Source organism: Amblyraja radiata, chromosome 2, assembly GCF_010909765.2.
Source record: "Amblyraja radiata isolate CabotCenter1 chromosome 2, sAmbRad1.1.pri, whole genome shotgun sequence".
NCBI classification, from domain to species: Eukaryota; Metazoa; Chordata; class Chondrichthyes; order Rajiformes; family Rajidae; genus Amblyraja; species Amblyraja radiata.
The window spans coordinates 121992139-122016405 of record NC_045957.1 but is presented as its reverse complement, the minus strand read 5'-3'; the positions used below and the strand labels follow the sequence as shown (position 1 = coordinate 122016405).

General features: G+C 48.7%; 1 protein-coding gene across 2 annotated transcripts in view; it reads right to left on the bottom strand.

The window, feature by feature from the left end:
* Positions 1-23368, bottom strand: part of LOC116968060 (oocyte zinc finger protein XlCOF6-like) — a 34272-nt gene extending 10904 nt beyond the window's left edge. For both annotated transcript variants that reach the window (XM_033014689.1, XM_033014697.1), the window contains exons 1-5: positions 23311-23368; positions 22068-22203; positions 16233-17285; positions 14406-14502; positions 7060-7302 (exon numbers count right to left, since the gene is read on the bottom strand). In XM_033014689.1, the coding sequence (XP_032870580.1) occupies positions 7060-7302; positions 14406-14502; positions 16233-17283 (1391 nt within the window). In that variant the 5' untranslated portion in view covers positions 17284-17285; positions 22068-22203; positions 23311-23368. The remainder of the gene's footprint in view (positions 1-7059; positions 7303-14405; positions 14503-16232; positions 17286-22067; positions 22204-23310) is intronic.
* Between the last annotated feature and the right edge of the window lie 899 nt (positions 23369-24267).

Genomic DNA, 24267 nt, shown 5'->3' with positions numbered 1-24267 from the left:
TGAGATCGCCTCTCATTCTTCTAAACTCCAAAGAGTAGAGTTCCAGCCTACTTAACCTTTCCTCATATGTCAATCCCCTCATTGCAGGAATTAATCTTGTAAACCTTCGCTGCACTGCCTCCAGGGCTAGTACATCCTTTCTTAAGTATGGACCCCAGAACTGTACACAGTATTCCAAATGTGGTCTCACTAATACTGTGTACAGCTGCAGCAAGACCTCCGTGTTTTTATACTCAATCCCCCTAGCAATAAAGGCCAAAACTCCATTGGCCTTCCTGATTGCTTGCTGCACCTGCATACTAACTTTTAGTGATTCATGTACTAATACCCCTAGATCCCTTTGCGTTGCATTACAACGCAGCTCCTCCTCATTTAGAAAATAACTTGCCCTATCATTTTTTTTCCCAAAGTGAATGACTTCACATTTATTAGTATTAAATTTCATCTGCCAAGTTGTTGCCCACTCACCTAGCTTATCTATATCCTTTTGCAGACTCTTCCTATCCTCCTCATCCCCTACTTTTCCTCCCATTTTTGTATCGTCCGCAAATTTTGATATATTACACTTGGTTCCCTCCTCCAAATCATTTATATAAATTGTGAACAACTGGGGTCCCAGCACCGACCCTTGCGGAACCCCGCTAGTTACCGGTTGCCATCCCGAGTATGAACCATTTATCCCCACTCTCTGCTTCCTATTTGTTAGCCAATCCTCTACCCGTGCTAATATATTACCCCCAATCCCATAATTTTTTATTTTTAGCAATAGTCTCTTATGTGGCACCTTGTCAAAAGCCTTTTGGAAGTCCAAGTATACCACATCCACCGGTTCCCCTTTATCCACCCGGGTTGTTACTTCCTCAAAGAATTCGAGCAGATTCGTTAAACAGGACTTCCCCTTCACAAAACCATGCTGGTTCTGTCCGATGAAGTCATGTTTATCCAAGTGCCCCGTTAGTGTTTCTTTAATAATTGTCTCTAACATTTTACCCACCACCGATGTTAGACTAACCGGTCTATAGTTACCCGCCTTCTGTTTACTTCCTTTTTTAAATATAGGTGATACATTGGCCATTTTCCAATCCACTGGGACCGTTCCTGCCTCCAGGGAGTTTTGGAAAATTATCACCAATGCATCCACAATCCCCACCGCTATCTCCCTCAAGACCCTTGGATGTAATCCATCAGGCCCAGGGGATTTATCCTCCTTCAGTCTCATTAATTTCCCTAATACCACCTCCTTGGTGATCTTAATAGTATTTAGCTCCTCCATTCCTACCGCCCCCTGTTTATCCAGCGTTGGAATATTTTTTGTGTCTTCTATGGTGAAGACTGATACAAAATACTCGTTTAATGCCTTTGCCATTTCCATGTTCCCCACCAACAACTCTCCAGTCTCACCCTCCAATGGACCAACGTTCACCTTAGCCACCCTTTTTCTTTTTATATAGCTATAAAAACTCTTACTATTAGTTTTTATGTTGTTCGCTAAATTCCTTTCATAGTCTATTTTCCCCGTCTTAATTAATCTCTTAGTTATTTTTTGCTGACCTTTAAATGCTTCCCAATCCTCTACCCTCCCACTATCTCTGGCTACCTTATATGCCCTTGCCTTCAGCCGAATACTATCCTTTATAGTTTTACTGAGCCATGGCTGACTGTTCTTACCCTTACCCCTTTTTTTTCTTCATAGGAATAAATTTTTCTTGAAGGTTATACAGTATACCCTTAAACGTACACCACTGCTCATGTACCGTCTTATTCTTGAGTCTGCTATCCCAGTCAACTTTGATCAGCTCAGTCCTCATACCTTCATAATCCCCCTTATTTAGACTAAGCACCCTAGCCTGAGTTTCAACCTGCTCCCCTTCTATTTGAATATGGAATTCGACCATATTGTGGTCACTTGTTCCCAACGAGTCCCTAACTATGACATTTTTAATTAATCCTGCTTCATTACACAGGACCAGATCCAAGGTTGCCTCCCCCCTTGTCGGTTCGGTGACATACTGTTCTAGGAACCCGTCTCTAATACATTCTATAAACTCTTCCTCTAGTCTACCCTGCCCAGTTTGGTTTGCCCAATTAATATGAAAATTGAAGTCCCCCATGATTACAGCAGTTCCCTTTTTACATGCGTCAACTATTTGCAGATTTATGTTCTGACTAACAGCGTCACAGCTATTTGGAGGTCTATAAATTACACCCACTAGTGTTTTTTTCCCCTTATTATTCTCTATCTGTACCCAAGCTGTTTCACTATCCTGATCCTTCAACGCAATATCCTTCCTCTCTATTGCCGTTATTCCCTCCCTTATTAAAAGGGCCACCCCTCCTCCCTTTCTTTCCTGTCTATCTTTCCTAATTGTCGAGTACCCCTCTATATTTAACTCCCAGTCCTGATCTCCTTGCAGCCATGTCTCCGTAATGGCCACGATATCATAACTATATATACTTAATTGCACCGTTAATTCATTTCCTCCCACACTCCAAAGGCGTACAGGTTTGTAGATTAATTGGCTTGGTAAATGTAAAAATTGTCCAAATCAAGCCGTCCACAGTGTAAAGGGAATAACGGGGAGAAGGCACAAACTCGGTGCAGACAAGCACCCGTATTTGGGATAGAACAATAGACAATAGGTGCAGGAGTTGGCCATTTGGCCCTTCGAGCCAGCACCGCAATTCAATGTGAACATGGCTGATCATCCCCAATCAGTACCCCGTTCCTGCCTTCTCCCCATATCCCCCGACTCCGCTATTTTTAAGCTCTATCTAGCTCTCTCTTGAAAGCATCCAGAGAACCTGCCTCCACCGCCCTCTGAGGCAGAGAATTCCACAGACTCACCACTCTCTGTGAGAAAAAGTGTTTCCTCGTCTCCGTTCTAAATGGCTTACTCCTTATTCTTAAACTGTGGCCCCTGGTTCTGGACTCCCCCAACATCGGGAACATGTTTCCTGCCTCTAATGTGTCTAGGAACACAGGTCTCTGGCGCTGTGAGGCAGCAACTCTACCGCTGCGCCACCCGTGCTTCTTGTCGCTCGTTCTGATGTTGAACTGCAAACTGATCTTCCAAGTAAATGACCTCAGCCACCATCACATGTGTTGGACAAGCCGGCTCCAAAAGCAACACTGGGTGGAATGTCAGAGCTGATCTGCACTGCGAATACTCTGGAAGCCTGGCATAGGCCCACATTCCATCCACACTCCCTCCCACTGCCCATCGGGGAATCAGTGACGGCAGAATCAGCTTAGGAACAGCTCGGTCCAAGACCGCAAGAAATCACAGAGAGTTGTGGACGCAGCCCAGACCGTCACACTAAACTAACCTCTGTTTGCGTTTGTCGGCACTGGGCCTGTACTCGCTGGAGTTTAGAATAATGAGGGGGGGGACCTCATTGAAACATCACCGAATAGTGAAAGGCCTGGATAGAGTGAAACATAGAAAATAGGTGCAGGAGTAGGCCATTCGGCCCTTCGAGCCTGCACTGCCATTCAATATGATCATGGCTGATCATCCTAATGTGAGTGTGGATGTGGATGTGGATGTGGAGAGGATGTTTCCACTAGTGTGAGAGTCTAGGACTAGAGGCCACAGCCTCAGAATTAAAGGACGTTCTTTTAGGAAGGAGATGAGGAGGAATTTCTTTAGTCAGAGGGTGGTGAATCTGTGGAATTCTTTGCTTCAGAAGGCTGTGGAGGCCAAGTCAGTAGATATTCATTAGGCAGAGATGGATAGATTCTTGATTAGTACGGGTGTCAGAGGTTATAGCGAGAAGGCAGGAGAATGGGGTTATGAGGGAGAGATAGACAAAATGCTGGAGTAACTCAGTGGGTCAGGCAGCATCTCTGGAAAACGACCTATGCCGCCCTCTGCCAGAAACAGCACATCATTTTCCGCTTGGGCATCTTCCAAACCAACAGTATGAATATTGGATGTGTAAGAAAGAACTGCAGATTTAAATCGAAGGTAGACACAAAATGCTGGAGTAACTCAGCGGGTGAGGCAGCATCTCTGGAGAGAAGGAATGGGCGACATTTCGGGTCGAGACCCTTCTTCAGACTGATGTCAGGGGAGAGGGCGGGACAAAGATAGAATGTAGTCGGAGACAGTAAGACTGGTGGGAGAACTGGGAAGTGGAAGGGGATTTTGCACTCAGTCAGTCTTAACCTACCTGATTTCCCGGTAGCTCAGCACTTCAGCTCCCCCTCCCATTCCCAATCTGACCTTTCTGGCCTGGTCCTCCTCCATTGTCAGAGTGAAGCCCGGTGCAAATTGGAGAAACAGCACCTCATATTTCGCTTGGGTAGTTTACATCCCAGCGGTATGAATATTGACTTCTCTAACTTCAAATAAGACTTGCTTTCCCTCTCTCTCCATCCCCTTCCCTTCCCAGTTCTCCCACTGTCTCCGACTACATTCTATGTCTGTCCCGTCCCCTCCCCTGACATCAGTCTGAAGAAGGGTCTTGACCCGAAGCGTCGCCCGTTCCTTCTCTCCAGAGATGCTGCCTCACCCGCTGAGTTACTCCAGCATTTTCTGTCTACCCTCAGTAGGAACATTGGATCTTGAAGAAGGGCCACGATCCGAAACATCACCTATCCATGTTCTCCAGAGATGCTGTCTGGAGAACATGGAGAACGCGGAGGTTGGGCGATCGTTTCGCCGAACACCTCCGCTCGGTCCGCAAGAACCTACCTGAACTCCCGGTGGCTCAGCACTTCAACTCCCCCTCCCATCCCCAATCCGACCTCTCTGTCCTGGGTCTCCTCCATTGCCAGAGTGAGCAACACTGGAAATTGGAGGAACAGCACCTCATATTCCGCTTGGGGAGCCTGCATCCGCCCGGCATGAACGTTGAATTCTCCCAATTTTGTTAGCCCTTGCTGTCTCTTCCCCTTCCTTAGCCCTCGGGCTGTCTCCTCCCATCCCCCAGCCCTCGGGCTCCTCCTCCTCCCTTTTCCTTCCTTCTCCCCGCCACACCCTATCAGTCTGAAGAAGGGTTTCGGCCCGAAACGTTACCTATTTCCTTCGCTCCATAGATGCTGCTGCACCCGCTGAGTTTCTGCAGCATTTTTGTGTACCTTCTCCAGAGGTGCTGCCTGACCCACTGAGTTACTCCAGCACTCTGTGAAAACGTCACCTATCCATGTTCTCCACAGATGCTGCCTAACCCGCTGAGTTACTCCAGCATTCTGTGAAACGTCACCTATCCATGTTCTCCACAGATGCTGCCTGACCCGCTGAGTTACTCCAGCACTCTGTGAAACGTCACCTATCCATGTTCTCCACAGATGCTGCCTGACCCACTGAGTTACTCCAGCACTCTGTGAAACGTCACCTATCCATGTTCTCCACAGATGCTGCCTGACCTGCTGAGTTACTCCAGCATTTTGTGTCTATCTTCGATTTAAACCAGCATCTGCAGTTGTCTTTTTTTGTAAACCAGCAAGCAGTCTGCAGTTCCATGTTTCCACAGCTAATGAGGGTGCTGCTGCCATCCACTGGCGATGCAAAGTATTACTTTAAGAGCCCGACACTGTTCCATCACCACTCCCTGCTGTTCCAACCAAGAGTCAGAAGTGTTTAATTGTTATGTGTTCTGGACAGGACAATGAGATTGGTACTTGAGGCAGCACAACATGTTTGTACGCACTGTACTAAATAGATAACATAATAAAAGCAAAAAAAAGTGAAGCAAAAAATAGTGGAAGCAAATTAGGGTGGCACGGTGGCGCAGCAGTAGATCCGCTGCCTCACAGCGCCGGAGACCCCGGTTCCATCCTGACCACGGGCGCTGTCTGTACGGAGTTTGTACATTCTCCCCGTGACCTGCGTGGGTTTTCTCCGGGTGCTCCGGTTTCCTCCCGCACTCCACAGACGTACAGATTTGTAGGTTAATTTGGCTTCAGAAAAGATTGTAAATTGTCCCTAGCATATGGTGTGATCGCTGGTCGGCGCGGACTCGGTGGGCTGAAGGGCCTGTTTCCGTGCTACATCTCTCAGTAAACCCCTAGAGGCGAGGATGTTGCATATCACAGAGCTAATTGGTGGAACAGCACCTCATATTTCGCTTGGTAGTTTACACCCCAGCGGTATGAACATTGACTTCCCTAACTTCAAATAGCCCTTACTTTCCCCCTCTCTCCACCACCCTTCCCAGTTCTCCCACCAGTCTGACTGTCCCTGATTACATTTTATCTGTTTGATTTGTTGTTTATCTTCTCCCAGCTAACAATGATCTATTCTACATTTTCCTTGAACTCCATCCCCTTTGATGTCTTGGTCTCACACCTTACACTTCCTTATCTCTGTATCTCCCCCTCCACTGACTCTCAGTCTGAAGAAGGGTCTCGACCCAAAACATCACCCATTCCTTCTCTCCAGAGATGCTGCCTGACCTGCTGAGTTACTCCAGCACTCTGTGAAACGTCACCTATCCATGTTCTCCACAGATGCTGCCTGACCCGCTGCGATACTCCAGCACTGTGTGAAACGCCACCTATCCATGTTCTCCAGAGATGCTGCCTGACCCGCTGAGTTACTCTAGCACTCTGTGAAATGTCACGGAGGGGAAACAGGGCCTTCGGCCCACCGAGTCCGCGCCGACCAGCGATCCCCCTGCACACTAACACTATCCTACACACACTAGGGGCAATTTACAATTTTTACTGAAGCCAATTAACCTACAAACCTGCACGTCTTTGGAGTGTGGGAGGAATCCAGAGCACCCGGAGAAAACCCACGCAGATCATGGGGAGAATGTACAAACTCTTTACAGACAGTGTGGGTTTTGTCCGGGTGCTCCGGTTTCCTCCCACGTGCAGGTTTGTAGGTTAATTGGCTTCTGTAAATTGTCCCTCTTGTGTGTAGGATAGTGCTAGTGAATGGGCGATCACAGGTCGGTGGGCCGAAGGGCCTGGGACCGTGCAGTATCTGTAAACTAAACTGAACTGAACTGAGCAAGGGGTCTGGGAGTTCATAATCTTTACCCGCATGTATTAATTTTGCAATGAAGGGAAATTGTCACTCAATATATCCTAATTGACTGTATTATTACCTGGTGCAAATGCTGCAGGAAAATCCTTTGCTTACTTTCCTTTCCTTCGCATGAGGCCCTTTCTCCTCGCGCCTTCCACTGGCCGGGTTGTTTTCCTTCACTCTCCTCCGTTCCGGAACCTTCCGATGGACTTGGCGACGGTGCTTATTCCTCTGCCGCCTACTCTTGTAGGCCTGTCCGCAGAAGTGGCAGGGAAAGAGCAGACTGTCTTTGTGCTCTGACTCCTGGTCCTTCAGTGCAGCCCTGGGAAAAAATATTGAGTTCAGAAGTTGTGAAGTCGTGTATGAATGAATGAAAGATACTTTACTGTCACAGGTGGCGCAGCGGTAGAGTCGCTGCCTTGCAGCGAATGCAACGCCAGAGACCCGGGTTCGATCCCGACTAAGGGTGGCTGTCTGTACGGAGTTTGTATGTTCTCCCCGTGACCTGCATGGGTTTTCTCCGGGGTCTCCTGTCCCTAGTGTGTGTAGGATAGTGTTTATTTGCGGGGATCGCTGGTCGGGAGCTATTGAGGGAGTGCAGAGTGCAAGGTTAATTCCCGGGATGGCGGAACTGTCATATGCTGAGAGAATGGAGCAGCTGGGCTTGTACACTCTGGAGTTTAGAAGGATGAGAGGCAATCTAATTGAAACATATAAGATTTTTAAGGGTTTGGACACGCTAGAGGCAGGAAACATGTTCCCGATGTTGGGGGAGTCCAGAATCAAAGAAATATAGAAACATAGGGGCCACAGTTTAAGAATAAGGAGTAAGCCATTTAGAACGGAGACGAGGAAACACTTTTTCCTCACAGAAAGTGGTGAGTCTGTGGAATTCTCTGCCTCAGAGGGCGGTGGAGGCAGGTTCTCTGGATGCTTTCAAGAGGGAGCTCGATAGGCTCTTAAAAATAGCGGAGTCAGGGGATATGGGGAGAAGGCAGGAACGAGGTACTGATTGGGGATGATCAGCCATGATCACATTGAATGGCGGTGCTGGCTCAAAGGGCCTAATGGCCTACTCCTGCACCTATTATCTATTGTATGAATGAATGAAAAATACTTTATTGTCACAGGTGGCGCAGTGGTAGAGTCGCTGCCTTACAGCGAATGCAGCGCCAGAGACCCGGGTTTGATCCCGACCAAGGGTGGCTGTCTGTACAGAATTTGTATGTTCTCCCTGTGACCTGCGTGGGTTTTCTCCGGGATCTCCTGTTCCTCCCACACTCCAAAGACGTACAGGTTTGTAGGTAAATTGGCTCGGTAAATGTAAAAATTGTCCCTAGTGTGTGTAGGATAGTGTTAATATGCGGGGATCGCTGGTCGGCGCGGACCCGCTTGGCCGAAGGACCTGTTTCCATGCTGTATCTCTGGATTAAACTAAAAACATATGACAAGTCACAGAGATATCCTTTGTTTTTCACACCCAAGGTTTAGTGTAGTTTAGTGATACTGCATGGGAATAGGCCATTCGGCCCACCCAGTTCACAAGGACTTGCGATCCCTGCACACTAACGTTATCCTACACACTCAAGGGACAATTTATATTTACACCAAGCCAATTAACCTACAAACCTGTATGTCTTTGGAGTGTGGGCGGAAGCCGAAGATCACGGAGAAAACCCACGCGGGTCACGGAGTATAAACTCCGTACAGACAGCGCCCGTAGTCGGGATTTAACTTGGGCCTCTGTCGCTGTGAGGCAGCAAATCTACCGCTGCGACACCGTATGCAAAGACTCATCTCTATATAACTAAAGTCTTTGTCGTGTGTGTGTGTCGTGTGTGTGTGTGTGTGTGTGTGTGTGTGTGTGTGTGTGTGTGTGTGTGTGTGTGTGTGTGTGTGTGTGTGTGTGTGTGTGTGTGTGTGTGTGTGCGCGCGCCCACCTGGTTAATTCCTATCTTCTTCCAAACGCTAGGCCACAGCCTTCCCATTTTCACACATCCTACTCATATCTTTCCCCTGGTGGCGATAAACATATTCCCATCGCATTTCCACCTATATTTCAGATGTTATTAATCGTTGAAATTTTAAAAACAGCCAAAACCGCCTTCTCACGGACAGCTTCCAGCCTTCTCACAGTGATGATGTCACAATGCCTCTTACAGTGCACCAATCACAATGGGCTCTCAAGCTAGTTGCCAACTGCCACAATGACATCACAATGGGACGTTGCCAAGGGTAACGAGGTTGCTGCCCCTCTACCAATATCTGAAGGGCTGCTCATTAAGTTCGGATTGCATTTTGATCCCACGATTCTGGTGTTTGGGCACAAGGGGAGGGCCAAGCACGGGGGGGGGAGGGGGAGTATGTGTTACTCTCATCGGCCCCCCCTCACCCCTCCAAAGCACCCACCCCCCCGCGCATCCCCCGCGCATCCCCCGTGCACCCCCCCCCCACCCGCATAGGGGGACGGGGCCCAATGGGTCCCACTAGGTCTAGTAAAGGTTAAAGGCTTGGATAGTGGATGTGGAGAGGATGCTTCCACTTGTGGGAGAGTCTCGGACCAGAGGGCACAGCCTCAGAATTAAAGGACGTTCCTTTAAGAAGGAGATGAGGAGGAATTTCTTTAGTCAGAGGGTGGCGAATCTGTGGAATTCATTGCCACAGACGGCTGCGGAGGCCAAGTCAACTGATATTCTGAAGGCAGAGATAGATAGATTCTTGATAAGTCCGGGTGTCGGAGGTTATGGGGATAAGGCAGGAGAATGGGCTCAGGAGGGAGAGATAGATCAGCCATAATTGAATGGCGGAGTAGACTCGATGGGCCGAATGGCGTAATTCTGTTCCCATCACATAAACATGATATCCTTTGTTTTGCATACCCAAGGTATGCAAAGAGGGGCCACACAAAGGGCACCAACGAAGTTACTAAACCCCCCCTCCACGGATAAGAACGTACAAGGCATGATTAGCAAGTCTGCAGATGACACCACACCATAAGTTTTCCCTCTCTCTCCGTCCCTCCCACACCCTAGTTCTCCAACTAGTTTCATCTTGATGAAATTGACTGATTGTTTGCCTCATTGTCACCTTCCCCTCAGTTGACTATGAACCATGTCGACATTTCCTTCATCATCGTCTGCTTTGATTTGAAGATAAGACACAAAATGCTGGCATAACTCATCAGGCCAGGCAGCATCTCTGGAGAGAAGGAATGGGTGACCTTTCAGGTCGAGACCCTTCTTCAGATTGGTTAGGGATAAGGGAAACGAGAGATATAGACGGTGATGTGGGGAGACAAAGAACAATGAATGAAAGGTGTGGAAAAAAGTTACGATGATAAAGGAAGCAGGCCATGGTCAGCTGTTTGTCGGGTGAAAATGAGAAGCTAGTGTGACTTGGGTGGGGGAGGGATAGAGAGAGAGGGAATGCCGGGCTACCTGAAGTGAGAGAAATCAATATTCATACCACTGGGCTGTAAGCTGCCCAAGTAAAATATGAGATGCAGTTACTCCGATTTGCGGTTAGCCTCAATCGATCAATGGAGGAGACCGAGGACAGAAAGGTCAGTGTGGGAGAATTAAAATGTCCAGCAATCGTGAGATCAGGTTGGTTCAGGCGGGTTGAGCGAAGGTGTTGAACGATCGCCCAGTCTACGTTAGGGTGACGGTTAGCCTGCTTTGATCTGTCATTTTCACACCTTGTCCTTCCATGTCTCTAGTTTCCCCGGACTCTCAGTCTGAAGAAGGATCTCGACCCTAAACGTCACCCATTCCTGCTCTCCAGAGATGCTACCTGTCCCGCTGAGTTACTCCAGCGTTTTATGTCTACCTTCGGTGCAAACCAGCATCTGCAGTTCCTTCCTACATTAACGCTTTCCTTTCCATGTACCTGTCCAAATGTCTTTTCAATGTTATAGTCCCAGCATCAACAACTCCTCCGTTAGCTCGTTCCATGCACCCACCACCCTCTGCGTGTAAAAGTTTCCCCTCAGGTTCCTATCAAATCTTTCACCCCTCAATTTAAACCTATGACGTCTGGTTCTCGTTTCCACTATTCCCCTCATATTTACCACAGTGCCTTTAAACTATATTGTCCTATGGCGGCGCGGCTCTGGCTGCAGCGGCTCTCCGGCAGTCCTGTTTGTTTTGTGTTTTTTGGGTTGTTTATTTTCGTTTTGGTTAGTCTAGTTTTGGTTTTTAGTTTCTGTTTGGGGGGGGGGGGGTTGAAACGGGGCTTGCTGTCTCTCCCTGCGGGGGAATGCGACTTTTATGTCGTATTCCCCTTCTCTGCCTCCGTCTGCGCTGAGGCCTAATGGCGGAGCTGGCGACCTCGAGGCTCAGGAGGCAGAGCCCGCCAGGACTCGCACTGAGCTCGCTCCCGTGAGGACGGCCCGGCTCGGGGCTGGAACAGGGCTTCCGTGAGGGGCTGTGACGCTACCGTGAGGACGGCCGGCCCGAGGAAGGAACGGTGCTCCCGTCGGAGTGGCCGAGCTCGGGGAGTACGTGCGGTTCCCAGCCCTATGGAGGAGCGGGCCCAGTCGGGACGGCCCAGCCGAGGGAGGAGCGGTGCCCGGTCGGGGGGCCCAGCCCGAGGGAGGAGAGGGGCCCGGTCGGGGGCCCAGCCCGAGGGAGAGAGCGGCGCCCTGGTCGGGGCGGCCAGCCGAGGAGGGCGGCTCCCGGTCGGGGCGGCCAACGAGGGGAAGCGGCGCCCGGTGGGGCCCCAGCCCGAGGGAGGAGCGGCGCCGGTCGGGGCGGCCCAGCCCGAGGGGAAGCGGCGCCCGGTCAGGGCGGCCCAGCCGAGGAGGAGCGGCGCCCGGTCGGGGCGGCCAGCAGAGGGAGGAGCGGTGCCGGTCGGGCCGGCCCGCCCGAGGGAGAAGCGGTGCCGGTCGGGGCGGCCCAGCCCGAGGTGAGACGGTAACCGGCACTCACGTGAGGGCGATCCGGCTCGGGGCTGGAACGATGCTCCAGTGGCTTGCACGGTGTTCTGGCGGCGGTGGCCTGAGTCCGGAGTTCGGCCGCGGGCCAGCGGCTGTGTCAGCAGGACTGGTGAGCGGCAGCTTCGACCACCCCGGGCCGCGGTGTTTGAGCCGCGGGACAGTTGTAACATCGCCCGGGGGGTATCGCCTCAGCGCAGAAGGAGAAGAGGAGGGAAGAGACTGGAGACCTAAGACTTTTGCCTCCATCACAGTGAGGAGATGTTGGGTGGACTCACTGTGGTGGATGTTAATATGTGTTTATTGTTGTTTTTTATTGTATTGTATTGTATGTATGACTGCTTCAATTTCGTTCAGACTTCGGTCTGAATGACAATAAAGGCTATCTAATCTAATCTAATCTAATCTAATCTAATAATACTGCTTAATATCAAAAAAACATTTCAGGGTATAAGTCTGAAGACAGGTTCCGACCCAAAACGTCGCCTATTCTTTTTCTCCAGAGAAGCTGCCTGACCCACTGAGTTACTCCAGCATTTTGTGTCTGTTAGGGTATAAATATGATATATTATCCAACAATCCAGAAAATGTAATCAAACGTAATTCAAAGGAACTGCCGTTGTTAGTGTATGTTCATATGAGAAAAGATTGAATGGTGCGGCTGTCATATGAGGAAAGATTGAAAAGACTAGGCTTGTATTCACTGGAGTTCAGAAGGATGAGGGGGCAATCTTATAGAAACATATAAAATTATAAAAGGACTGGACAAGCTAGATGCAGGAAAAATGTTCCCAATGTTGGGCGAGTCCAGAACCAGGGGCCACAGTCTTAGAACCAAGGGGAGGCCATTTAAGACTGAGGTGAGAAACAACTTTTTCACCCAGAAAGTTGTGAATTTGTGGAATTCCCTGCCACAGAGGGCAGTGGAGGCCAAATCACTGGGTGGATTTAAGGGAGAGTTAGATAGAGCTCTAGGGGCTAGTGGAATCAAGGGATATGGGGAGAGGGCAGGCACGGGTTATTGATTGGGGACGATCAGCCATGATCACAATGAATGGCGGTGCTGGCTCGTAGGGCTGAATGGCCTGCTCCTGCACCTATTTTCTATTTTTCTAAGTGATAGGAGCAGAATGAGGCCATTCGGTCCATCAGGCCTACTCTGCCATTCAATCATGGCTGATCTATCTCTCCCTCCTAACCCCATTCTCCTGCCTTTTCTCTATAACGTCTGACGCCCGTACTAATCAAGAATCTATCTACCTCTGCCCAAAAAATATCCATTGACTTGGTCTTCACAGATTTCTGTGGCAACAGATTCACCACCAAAGATAAACACAGAGTGTCAACACCCACCAGAGTCTGAGTGAAAAAGTTGCCCCTCAGGTTCCTATCAAATCGTTCCTCGCTCACCTTAAACCTATGTCCTTTGGTTCTCGATTCCCCTACTCTTGGTAAAATACTCTGTGCATCATCTTCCTCTCATGATTTTATACACCTCGGTGCTGAAGTAGAGATGGTCAAAAACTTCTAATTCCCAGGAGTCAACATCACCAACAACGTTTCCTGGACCACCCATACTGAAGCAATGACCATGAAAGCACACCAACGCCTCGACTTCCTTAGGAGGCTTAGGAAGTTCAACATGTCCCCAACAACTCTCACCAACCCCTACAGATGCGCTGTAGAAAGCCTTTTAACGGGATGCATCACAGCTCGGTTTGGGAACAGCTCCATCCAAGACCGCAAGAAATTGCAGAGAATTGTGGATATAGACCAGACCATGACACAAACCAACCTCCCTTCTATTGACTCCATCTACAACTCACGCTGCTTCGGCAAGGCCAGCAGCATAATCAAGGACCAGTCGCACCCTGGCTACTCCCTCTTCTCCCATTGGGCAAGAGGTACAGAAGTGTGAAAACGCACACACCTCCAGATTCAGGGACAGTTTCTTACTAGCCGTTATCAGGCAACTGAACCATCGTACCACAACCACAGTGCGGTGCTGAACTGCTCTATATACCTCATTGGTGACCCTCGGACTATCTTTGATCGAACCTTACTGGCTTAACCTTGCACTAAACGTTATTCCCTTTATCCTGTATCTGTACACTGTGGACGGCTCGATTGTAATCATGTATTAGTCTTTCCGCTGACTGGATAGCACGCAACAAAAGCTTTTCATTGAACCTCGGTACACGTGACAATAAACTAAACTAAAAAAGATCAGCCCTCATTCTCCTGTTCTCTGAGTTAGATTTAGCTCTTGGGGCTAACGGTATCAAGGGATATGGGGAGAAAACAGGAACGGGGTACTGATTCTGGATGATCAGCCATGGTCAGATTGAATGGTGGTGCTGGTTCGAAGGGCCGAATGGCCTACTCCTGCGCCTATTTTCTATGTTTCTATGCTCCAAGGAATAAAGTCCTTCCCACACATTGACAACACATGTTGGGCGTCAACGTCTCACTGTATGTCATACAAGACTTACCCTCTGAGGAAGCTCTGACCAGACTCCAGGCACATGTGTGTCTTCAAACTGCTGTCATGGCTGCGGAGATGAGCGTCAACTACACTCCATGATTCATCTGGTGAAAAGATAAACACAATCTTTCAAGTCAAGTCAACTTTATTTGTCACATACACATACAAGATGTGCAGTGAAATGAAAGTGGCAATGCCTGCGGATTTTGCCCAAAACTACAGATCAGAATAGAACAGAATCAGTATTTACATATTAGGAAAAAAAACAGCAATTTAAAAAAAACACAACACAACAGTAAATTAGTCCCTGGTAAGATCAGAGTTTACAGTCCCAATGGCCTGTGGGAAGAAACTCCGTCTCATCCTTTGTTTTCACAGCGTGACAGCGAAGGCGTTTGCCTGACCGTAGCAGCTGGAACAGTCAATAGACAATAGACAATAAGTGCAGGAGTAGGCCATTCGGCCCTTCGAGCCAGCACCGCCATTCAATGTGATCATGGCTGATCATCCCCAATCAGTACCCCGTTCCTGCCTTCTCCCCATATCCCCTGACTCCGCTATTTTTCAGAGCAATTTCTAGCTCTCTCTTGACAGCATCCAGAGAACCTGCCTCCACCGCCCTCTGAGGCAGAGAATTCCACAGACTCACCACTCTCTGTGAGAAAAAGTGTTTCCTCGTCTCCGTTTTAAATGGCTTACTCCTTATTCTTAAACTGTGGCCCCTGGTTCTGGACTCCCCCAACATCGGGAACATGTTTCCTGCCTCTAGCGTGTCCAAGCCCTTAACAATCTTACATGTTTCAATTTTCAATTTTATATGTTTCAATCTTATATGTGGTAGGGGTCTCCCATTATTTTGCTGGCTCTGCACCTCCTGGTGTATAGGTCCTGCAGGGGGGGGGGGGGCGAGTGTAGTTCCATAGTGCGTTCGGCCGAACACACTACTCTCTGCAGAGCCTTCTTGTCCTGGGCACAGCAGTTCCCAAACCAGATTGAGATTTTGCCGGACAAGACCCTTTCTACAGCCCCCGAGTAGATGCACTGGAGGATCCTCAGAGACACTCTGAATTTCCATACTTTCAACCGTGATCAAAACGCAGAACAGCAGACAGGAATAGGGCCTTCGGCCCACAATGTCTGCGCGTAGCCCGATGCCAAGACAGACTGATCTCCTCTGCCTGCACGTGACCCACATCCCTCGAGCCCCCCCCGGCACATCCGTGTGCCTATCCAACAGGCATTTAAAAGCCACTGTTGTATCTGCCTCCACCACCCCTGCCAGCGCATTCCAGGCCCCCACTCCCCACATCCCCTGACTCCGCTATTTTTAAGAGCCCTATCTAGCTCTCTTGAAAGCATCCAGAGAACCTGCCTCCACCGCCCTCTGAGGCAGAGAATTCCACAGACTCACCACTCTCTGTGAGAAAAAGTGTTTCCTCGTCTCCGTTCTAAATGGCTTACTCCTTATTCTTAAAATGTGGCCCCTGGTTCTGGACTCCCCCAACATCGGGAACATGTTTTCTGCCTCTAGCGTGTCCAAGCCCTTAACAATCTTATATGTTGCAATGAGATCACCTCTCATCATTCTAAACTCCAGAGTGTACAAGCCCAGCTGCTCCATTCTCTCAGCATATGTTCCAAATATTCCAATATTTCAATTCCAAATAGAATTTAAACTGGATGTGGTCTGAGGGTCACCAAAGAGGTAGATAGTAGTTCAGCACTGCGCTCTGGATGTGGTAGGAAGTAACCAACCTGTGTGGCAGCAACTCTACCGCTGCGCCACCGTGCCGTGCTAACTCTGCAGAGAGGCAGAGCTGAATTCTTCACCCACCTGTGAAGTCGCACTGTGTGCACTTGAAAGCTCCCTCAGCATGGCAGGCAGCATGTGAATCTCTCAGCAGCTCTGAGGGGTAGAAGGCCGGGCACTTTGGGCAGTGGTAAGGGGCGACCTGGTGCGTGTGGGTGAGTTGGTGCGACTTCCAGGAGCTGTGCCTGGTGAATACTTTGCTGCAGGTAGGGCAGCGGTACGGCCATCTCTGGGCACCGTGGGTGTCCAGGTGCCTCTGCATCGCCGGCCACTCCGAGGCCAGCCAGGGGCAGTGGACGCACCTGAAGGACCCCGCCTCGTCGTGGCAGTCCATGTGGAGGTTGTAGGTGACCTTGGACCCCAGCTCCAGCTCACACGAGCGGCAGAGGTAGCGGCCGCCTCCGCTCCGGGTCCCCGCCTCGCTCCGTCTCTTCTTCCCGAGCTTCCTGCGATGGTCGCCACCGGCGTTCCCCGGACCGGTCGACTCGACCCTGCTGCCGCCGCCGCCGGAGATGCGGCAGAGGCCCAGCGACATGAGGTGCTCGGACTGGGCCTCGTCCCCGGCCTCCTCCGCCGTCTCTCCCTCGAACGACGGCTCGGGGGCGTGCAGGCGATCGCCCCGAGCTGCCAGCTCGCAGGAGACGGGGCTGATGTTGTGGAGCATCCCGTACATGGGAAGGAGGAAGGACATCCTCTCCAAGTTGTCCCCCATGCTGTCCTCCTCAATGTTCGCCTTGGACTCCATCTCCAGCTCAGAGACGTACGACACATCCCCTTCCTCGCCGCCTCCACTCGCCCCCGCCATCTTGGAACCCCCGTCTCCGGCCTTGCGCCTGTGAAGACCTTCCATGTGGGTGTTCATCTTCACCTTCAGGCTGCTGGTGAAGGCACAAATCTTGCAGCAGTAAACCTCCACCAGGAACACTTCCACCAGGCTCTTAAACTCGTCCTCAATCCCCTCCGTCAGGCCTGTGCACAATCTCGCCGTGGTGGTCTCGTCCGACAAGCGCAACGACACCGGCGGAATGTTCTGGAAGTCAAACCCTGAGTCGTTCATCTTCTTTAAGATGATCATACCTGCAAACAATTTCAAACGACAAATTCAAAATGAAAAAAAAAAGTTGAATGAATGACATTTGGTCAAGTTTTGATTACTATGTTATAATATAATATAATATAACAATTACAGCACGGAAACAGGCCATCTCGGCCCTACAAGTCCGTGCCGAACAACTTTTTTCCCTTAGTCCCACCTGCCTGCACTCATACCATAACCCTCCATTCCCTTCTCATCCATATGCCTATCCAATTTATTTTTAAATGATACCAACGAACCTGCCTCCACCACTTCCACTGTAAGCTCATTCCACACCGCTACCACTCTCTGAGTAAAGAAGACCCCCCTCATGTTACCCCTAAACTTCTGTCCCTTAATTCTGAAGTCATGTCCTCTTGTTTGAATCTTCCCTATTCTCAAAGGGAAAAGCTGATCCACATCAACTCTGTCTATCCCTCTCATCATTTTAAAGACCTCTATCAAGTCCCCCCTTAACCTTCTGCGCTCCAGAGAATAAAGACCTAACTTATTCAACCTTTCTCTGTAACTTAGTTGCTGAAACCCAGGCAACATTCTAGTAAATCTCCTCTGTACTCTCTCTATTTTGTTGACATCCTTCCTATAATTGGGCGACTAAAATTGTACACCATACTCCAGATTTGGTCTCACCAATGCCTTGTACAATTTTAACATTACATCCCAGCTTCTATACTCAATGCTCTGATTTATAAAGGCTAGCATACCAAAAGCTTTCTTTACCACCCTATCTATATGAGATTCCACCTTCAAGGAACTATGCACGGTTATTCCCAGATCCCTCTGTTCAACTGTATTCTTCAATTCCCTACCATTTACCATGTACGTCCTATTTTGATTTGTCCTGCCAAGGTGTAGCACCTCACATTTATCAGCATTAAACTCCATCTGCCATCTTTCAGCCCATTCTTCCAAATGGCCTAAATCACTCTGTAGACTTTGGAAATCCTCTTCATTATCCACAACACCCCCTATCTTGGTATCATCTGCATACTTACTAATCCAATTTAGCACACCTTCATCCAGATCATTGATGTACATGACAAACAACAAAGGACCCCACACCGATCCCTGAGGCACCCCACTAGTCACCTGCCTCCAACCCGACAAACAACCATCCACCATTACCCTCTGGCTTCTCCCATTCAGCCACTGTTGAATCCATCTTGCTACTCCTGCATTTATACCCAACAGTTGAACCTTCTTAACCAACCTTCCATGAGGAACCTTGTCAAAGGCCTTACTAAAGTCCATATAGACAACATCCACTGCTTTACCCTCGTCAATTTCCCTAGTAACCTCTTCAAAAAATTCAAGAAGATTAGTCAAACATGACCTTCCAGGCACAAATCCATGCTGACTGTTCCTAATCAGACCCTGTTTATCCAGATGCTTATATTTATTATCTCTAAGTATCTTTTCCATTAATTTGCCCACCACTGAAGTCAAACTAACAGGCCTATAATTGCTAGGTTTACTCTTAGAACCCTTTTTAAACAATGGAACAACATGCGCAGTACGCCAATCCTCGGGGACTATTCCCGTTTCTAATGACATTTGAAATATTTCTGTCATAGCCCCGGCTATCTCTACATTAACTTCCCTCAATGTCCTAGGGAATATCCTGTCAGGACCTGGAGACTTATCCACTTTTATATTTTTCAAAAGTGTCAGTACAGGTACTTCTTTTACTTTGAACCTCATAGTATCCATAGCTACTCTACTAGTTTCCCTTACCTCACATAATTCAATATCCTTCTCCTTGGTGAATACCGAAGAAAATAAATTGTTCAATATCTCCCCCATCTCTTTTGGCTCTGCAGATAGCTGTCCACTCTGTCTCTCCAATGAACCAATTTTATATCTCGTTATCCTTTTGCTATTAATATAGCTGTAGAAACCCTTTGGATTTACTTTCACCTTACTTGCCAAAGCAACTTCATATCTTCTTTTAGCTTTTCTAATTTATTTCTTAAGATTCTTTTTACATTCCTTATACTCCTCAAGCACCTCATTTACTTCATGCTGCCTATAATTATTGTAGATCTCCCTCTTTTTCCGAACAAGATGTCCAATTTCCCTTGAAAACCATGGCTCTTTCCAATTTTTACTGTTTCCTTTCAACCGAACAGGAACATAAAGATTCTGTACTCTTAAAATTTCCCCTTTAAATGTCCTCCATTTCTCTTCTACATCCTTCTCATAAAACAAAATGTCCCAGTTCACTCCTTTTAAATCCTTTCGCATCTCCTCAAAGTTAGCCTTTCTCCAATCAAAAATCTCAAACCCTAGGTCCAGTTCTGACCCTCTCCATAATTATATTGAAACTAATGGTATTGTGATCACTGGACCCGAAGTGCTCCCCAACGCATACCTCCGCCACCTGTCCCGTCTCATTTCCTAACAGGAGGTCCAACACTGCCCCTCCTCTAGTAGGTACCTCTATGTATTGCTGCAAAAAACTATCCTGCACACATTTTACAAACTCCAAACCATCCAGCCCATTTACCGAATGCGTTTCCCAGTCTATGTGTGGAAAGTTGAAATCTCCCACAATCACTACTTTGTGCTTACTACTAATATCTGCTATCTCCTTACATATTTGCTCTTCCAATTCTCGTTCCCCATTTGGCGGTCTATAATACACCCCTATAAGTGTTGCTACCCCTTTCCCACTTCTCAGTTCCACCCAAATAGCCTCCCTAGATGAGCCCTCCAATCTATCCTGCCAAAGCACTGCTGTAATATCTTCCCTGACTAGTAATGCAACACCTCCACCTCTTGCCCCTCCAATTCTATCACACCTGAAGCAACGGAATCCTGGAATATTTAGTTTCCAATCACAGCCCTCCTGCAACCATGTTTCACTGATCGCCACAACATCATACTTCCAGGTGTCTATCCAGACTCTAAGCTCATCCACTTTTCTTACAATGCTCCTAGCATTAAAATATGCACATTTAAGAAACTCCCCGCCTCTTATTCTCTGTTTATTTCCTTTTTTTTCTTTCTCCTTTTGTGCCCGAGTGCTTCCCTTTTCTGCTTCCTACCTCCCATTCTGTCTACTAGTGCGTGTAGGATAGACGTGCGGGTTTGTAGGTCAATTGGCTTCGGTATAATTGTAAACTGTCCCTAGTGTGTGTAGGATAGACAATAGAAGAAAGGTGCAGGAGTAGGCCATTTGGCCCTTCGAGCCAGCACCGCCATTCAATGTGATCATGGCTGATCATCCCCAATCAGTACCCTGTTCCTGCCTTCTCCCCATATCCCCTGACCGTTATTTTTAAGAGCCCTATCTAACTCTCTCTTGAAAGTATCCAGAGAACCTGCCTCCACCACCCTCTGAGGCAGAGAATTGCACAGACTCACCATAGAAACATAGACATAGAAACATAGAAAATAGGTGCAGGAGTAGGCCATTCGGCCCTCCGAGCCTGCACTGCCGTTCGATATGATCATGGCTGATCATCCAACTCAGTATCCCATCCCTGCCTTCTCTCCATACCCCCTGATCCCTTTAGCCACAAGGGCCACATCTAACTCCCTCTTAAATATAGCCAATGAACTGGCCTCAACTACCTTCTGTGGCAGAGAATTCCAGAGATTCACCACTCTCTGTGTAAAAAATGATTTTCTCATCTCGGTCCTAAAAGACTTCCCTCTTATCCTTAAACTGTGACCCCTAGTTCTGGACTTCCCCAACATCGGGAATAATCTTCCTGCATCTAGCCTGTCCAATCCCTTCAGAATTTTGTAAATTTCTATAAGATCCCCCCTCAATCTTCTAAATTCTAGCGTGTACAAGCCGAGTCTATCCAGTCTTTCTTCATATAAAAGTCCTGACATCGCAGGAATCAGTCTGGTGAACCTTCTCTGTACTCCCTCTATGGCAAGAATGTCTTTCCTCTGATTAGGAGACCAAAACTGTACGCAATACTCCAGGTGTGGTCTCACCAAGACCCTGTACAACTGCAGTAGAACCTCCCTGCTCTTATACTCAAATCCTTTTGCTATGAATGCTAACATACCATTTGCTTTCTTCACTGCCTGCTGCATGTGCATTCCTACTTTCAATGACTGGTGTACCATGACACCCAGGTCTGTGAGAAAAAGTGTGAGATAGTGTTAGTGTGCAGGGATCGCTGGTCACTGTGGACTCGGTGGGCTGTGCCTCTAAACTAATCTAAACTAAACAAAAGGTGGTGTGGCGCGGTGGCGCAGCGGTAGAGTTGCCGCCTCACAGCGGCCAGAGACCCGGGTTTAATCCTGACTACGGGTGCTGTCTATACGGAGTTTGTACATTCTCCCCGTGACCTGCGTGGGTTTTGTACGGGTGCTCTAGTTTCCTCCCGCACTCCAAAGACGTACAGGTTTGTAGATTAATTGGCTTCAATAAAAATAATAAATTGTCCCGAGTGTGTGTAGGATAGTGTTAGTGTACGGGGATCATTGGTCAGCATGGACTCGGTGGGCTGAAGGACCTGTTTCCTTGCTTTATTTTTTCAGGAACTAAAGTACTTTATCTTGCACTAAACTTTATTCACATTATTCCATTTATGTATCTGTACACTGTGGGCGGCTCAATTGTAATCACTTATTGTCTTTCTGCCGACTGCTATAAAAGCTTTTCACCGTACCTCGGTACACCTGAGAATAAACTTAAACTAAACAAATCTCTTCATAACTAGTACATGCTTATTAACTCTTTAGTAACCAAGACGGGAGGCAACATCTCTGCATAAATGGGATAAGATTTTTTTTTAAACCTTATAACCAGGAGGTAGAATCTCACTGAAGAAGGGTTTCGGCCCGAAACGTTGCCTATTTCCTTCGCTCCATAGATGCTGCTGCACCCGCTGAGTTTCTCCAGCACTTTTGTCTATGGTAGAATCTCACCATTATCTGGGACAAGGTTAATAGAACACGCTCAGTATCCAAAAGCAGGGAGGTACAAAATGTCTTCAGAACAGAGTTAAAGTTATTAAAACCTATAGTAAGCAAGGCAAGGGGGTTAAATCTCTGTTGGGGCACCTATTTCCCCAGGGTAGGGGGTGGGGAGCCGTCTGTATGAGGGGGAGGGCAGTATTGACAATCCCTCTACAACTGATGGGGTGGGTAAAGCCCGCCTGGTGCAAGTGAGGAGAAAACTTCCACAGAAACCGAGACAGGGGTTACAGAACATCCTCAGTAACCCAGGCCTCATTGGAGACACTTGAAGCACTAAAAGTTACTCCCTTTATCATACATCAGTGCACTGTGGACGGCTCGATTATAATCATGTATTGTCTTTCCGCTGACTGGTTAGCCCGCAACAAAAGCTTTTCACTGTACCTCTGTACACGTGACAATAAACTTATAACTAAACACAACTCTTCATAACTAGTACACGCTATTAGCAAACCAAGGCAGGTTAATTCTCTCTTTCGGGAACTCTTGGGAGACCTATCAGGAGTGTTGACAATCCCTCAACAACTGAGGGGGTGGGCAAAATCCTTCCGGAGCAAGTGAGGAGAAAAGATCCGCAGAAACCAAGGCAGGAGGTTAAACACCTCTACATAACTGGGGGGGGGGGGGGGGGGGTGGGGGAGGGTGGAAGGATGGACGGGGAGAGGGGGGGAGAGAGTGGAGGAGGGAGGGAGGGAGGGGGGGAGGGAGGGAGGGAGGGGGGGAGGGAGGGAGGGGGGGAGGGAGAGAGGGAGAGGGAGAGGGGGAGGGAGGGAGGGAGGGAGGGGGGGAGGGAGGGAGAGAGGGGAGGGGGAGGGAGGTGAGGGGGATGGAGGGAGGGGGGGAGGGGGGGGGGGGAAGGGAGGGAGGGGGGGGAGGGAGTGAAGGGAGGGAAGGGAGGGAGTGAAGGAAGGGAGGGAGGTGGGGAGGGAGGGAGGGAGGGAGGGAGGGAGGGAGGGAGGGAGGGGGAGAGTGGTGGAGGGAGGGAGGGAGGGAGGCTGGCTCTTTGTCAGCCTCAGTAATTGGAGCCAACACCTGGAACTACAACAACAACACCTGACCCACCTGGGCGACCCTTCCCCTCCCCCGCTCCCGCTGCGTCACCGCGCCTGCGATGGCGTCACGACGCCTGCGCTCGCGTCCTCACGCCGGTGGAAACGTCACCACTTCCCATTGCCCGGAAGCGGCCCATACTTCCCGCTCTGCACTCTGGGAATTGTAGTCTCCATCTCTCCTCTCTCGCTGATGCTGCCTGCAACTCTCAAAGCATGGAGTGGAATCAAATGGAATGGAATGGGAATAAATGAATGAATACGTTTATTTGCCAAGTAAGGACACATACAAGGAATTTGCCTTGGTGCTCCGCTCACAAGTAACAACACGACATACAGTAAACAATTAAGAATAAAACACAACATTAAAACATTAATAATAAAACATTATTGATTAAACATGTGAATTAAATAAAATACCAGAGCAAAAAGAGGCTACAGATTTTTGGTTATTGAGTAGAGCTACTACTCGTGGATAAAAGCTGTTTTTATGTCTGGCTGTGGCAGCTTTGACAGTCCGGAGTCGCCTTCCAGAGGGAAGTGATTCAAAGAGTTTGTGGCCAGGGTGAGAGGGGTCAGAGATGATCTTGCCCACTCACTTCCTGGCCCTTGCAGTGTACAGTTCATCAATGGAGGGAAGGTTGCAGCCAATAACCTTCTCAGCTGATCGGACGATTCACTGCAGCCTCCGGATGTCGTGCTTGGTGGCTGAGCCAAACCAGACCATGATGGAGAAGGTGAGGACAGGCTCTACGATGGAATGGGATGGAATGCAATACTTGTGTAGGAAGGAACTGCAAGGGATATGGGGGAAAATCAGGAATGGGCTACTGATTTTGGATGATCAGTCATGATCATATTGAATGGAGGTGCTGGCTCGAAGGGCCGAATGGTCCACTCCTGACCCTATTTTCTATGTTTCTACAGATCGACACAAAAAGCTAGAATCTCAGCAGAAGAGGCAGCATCT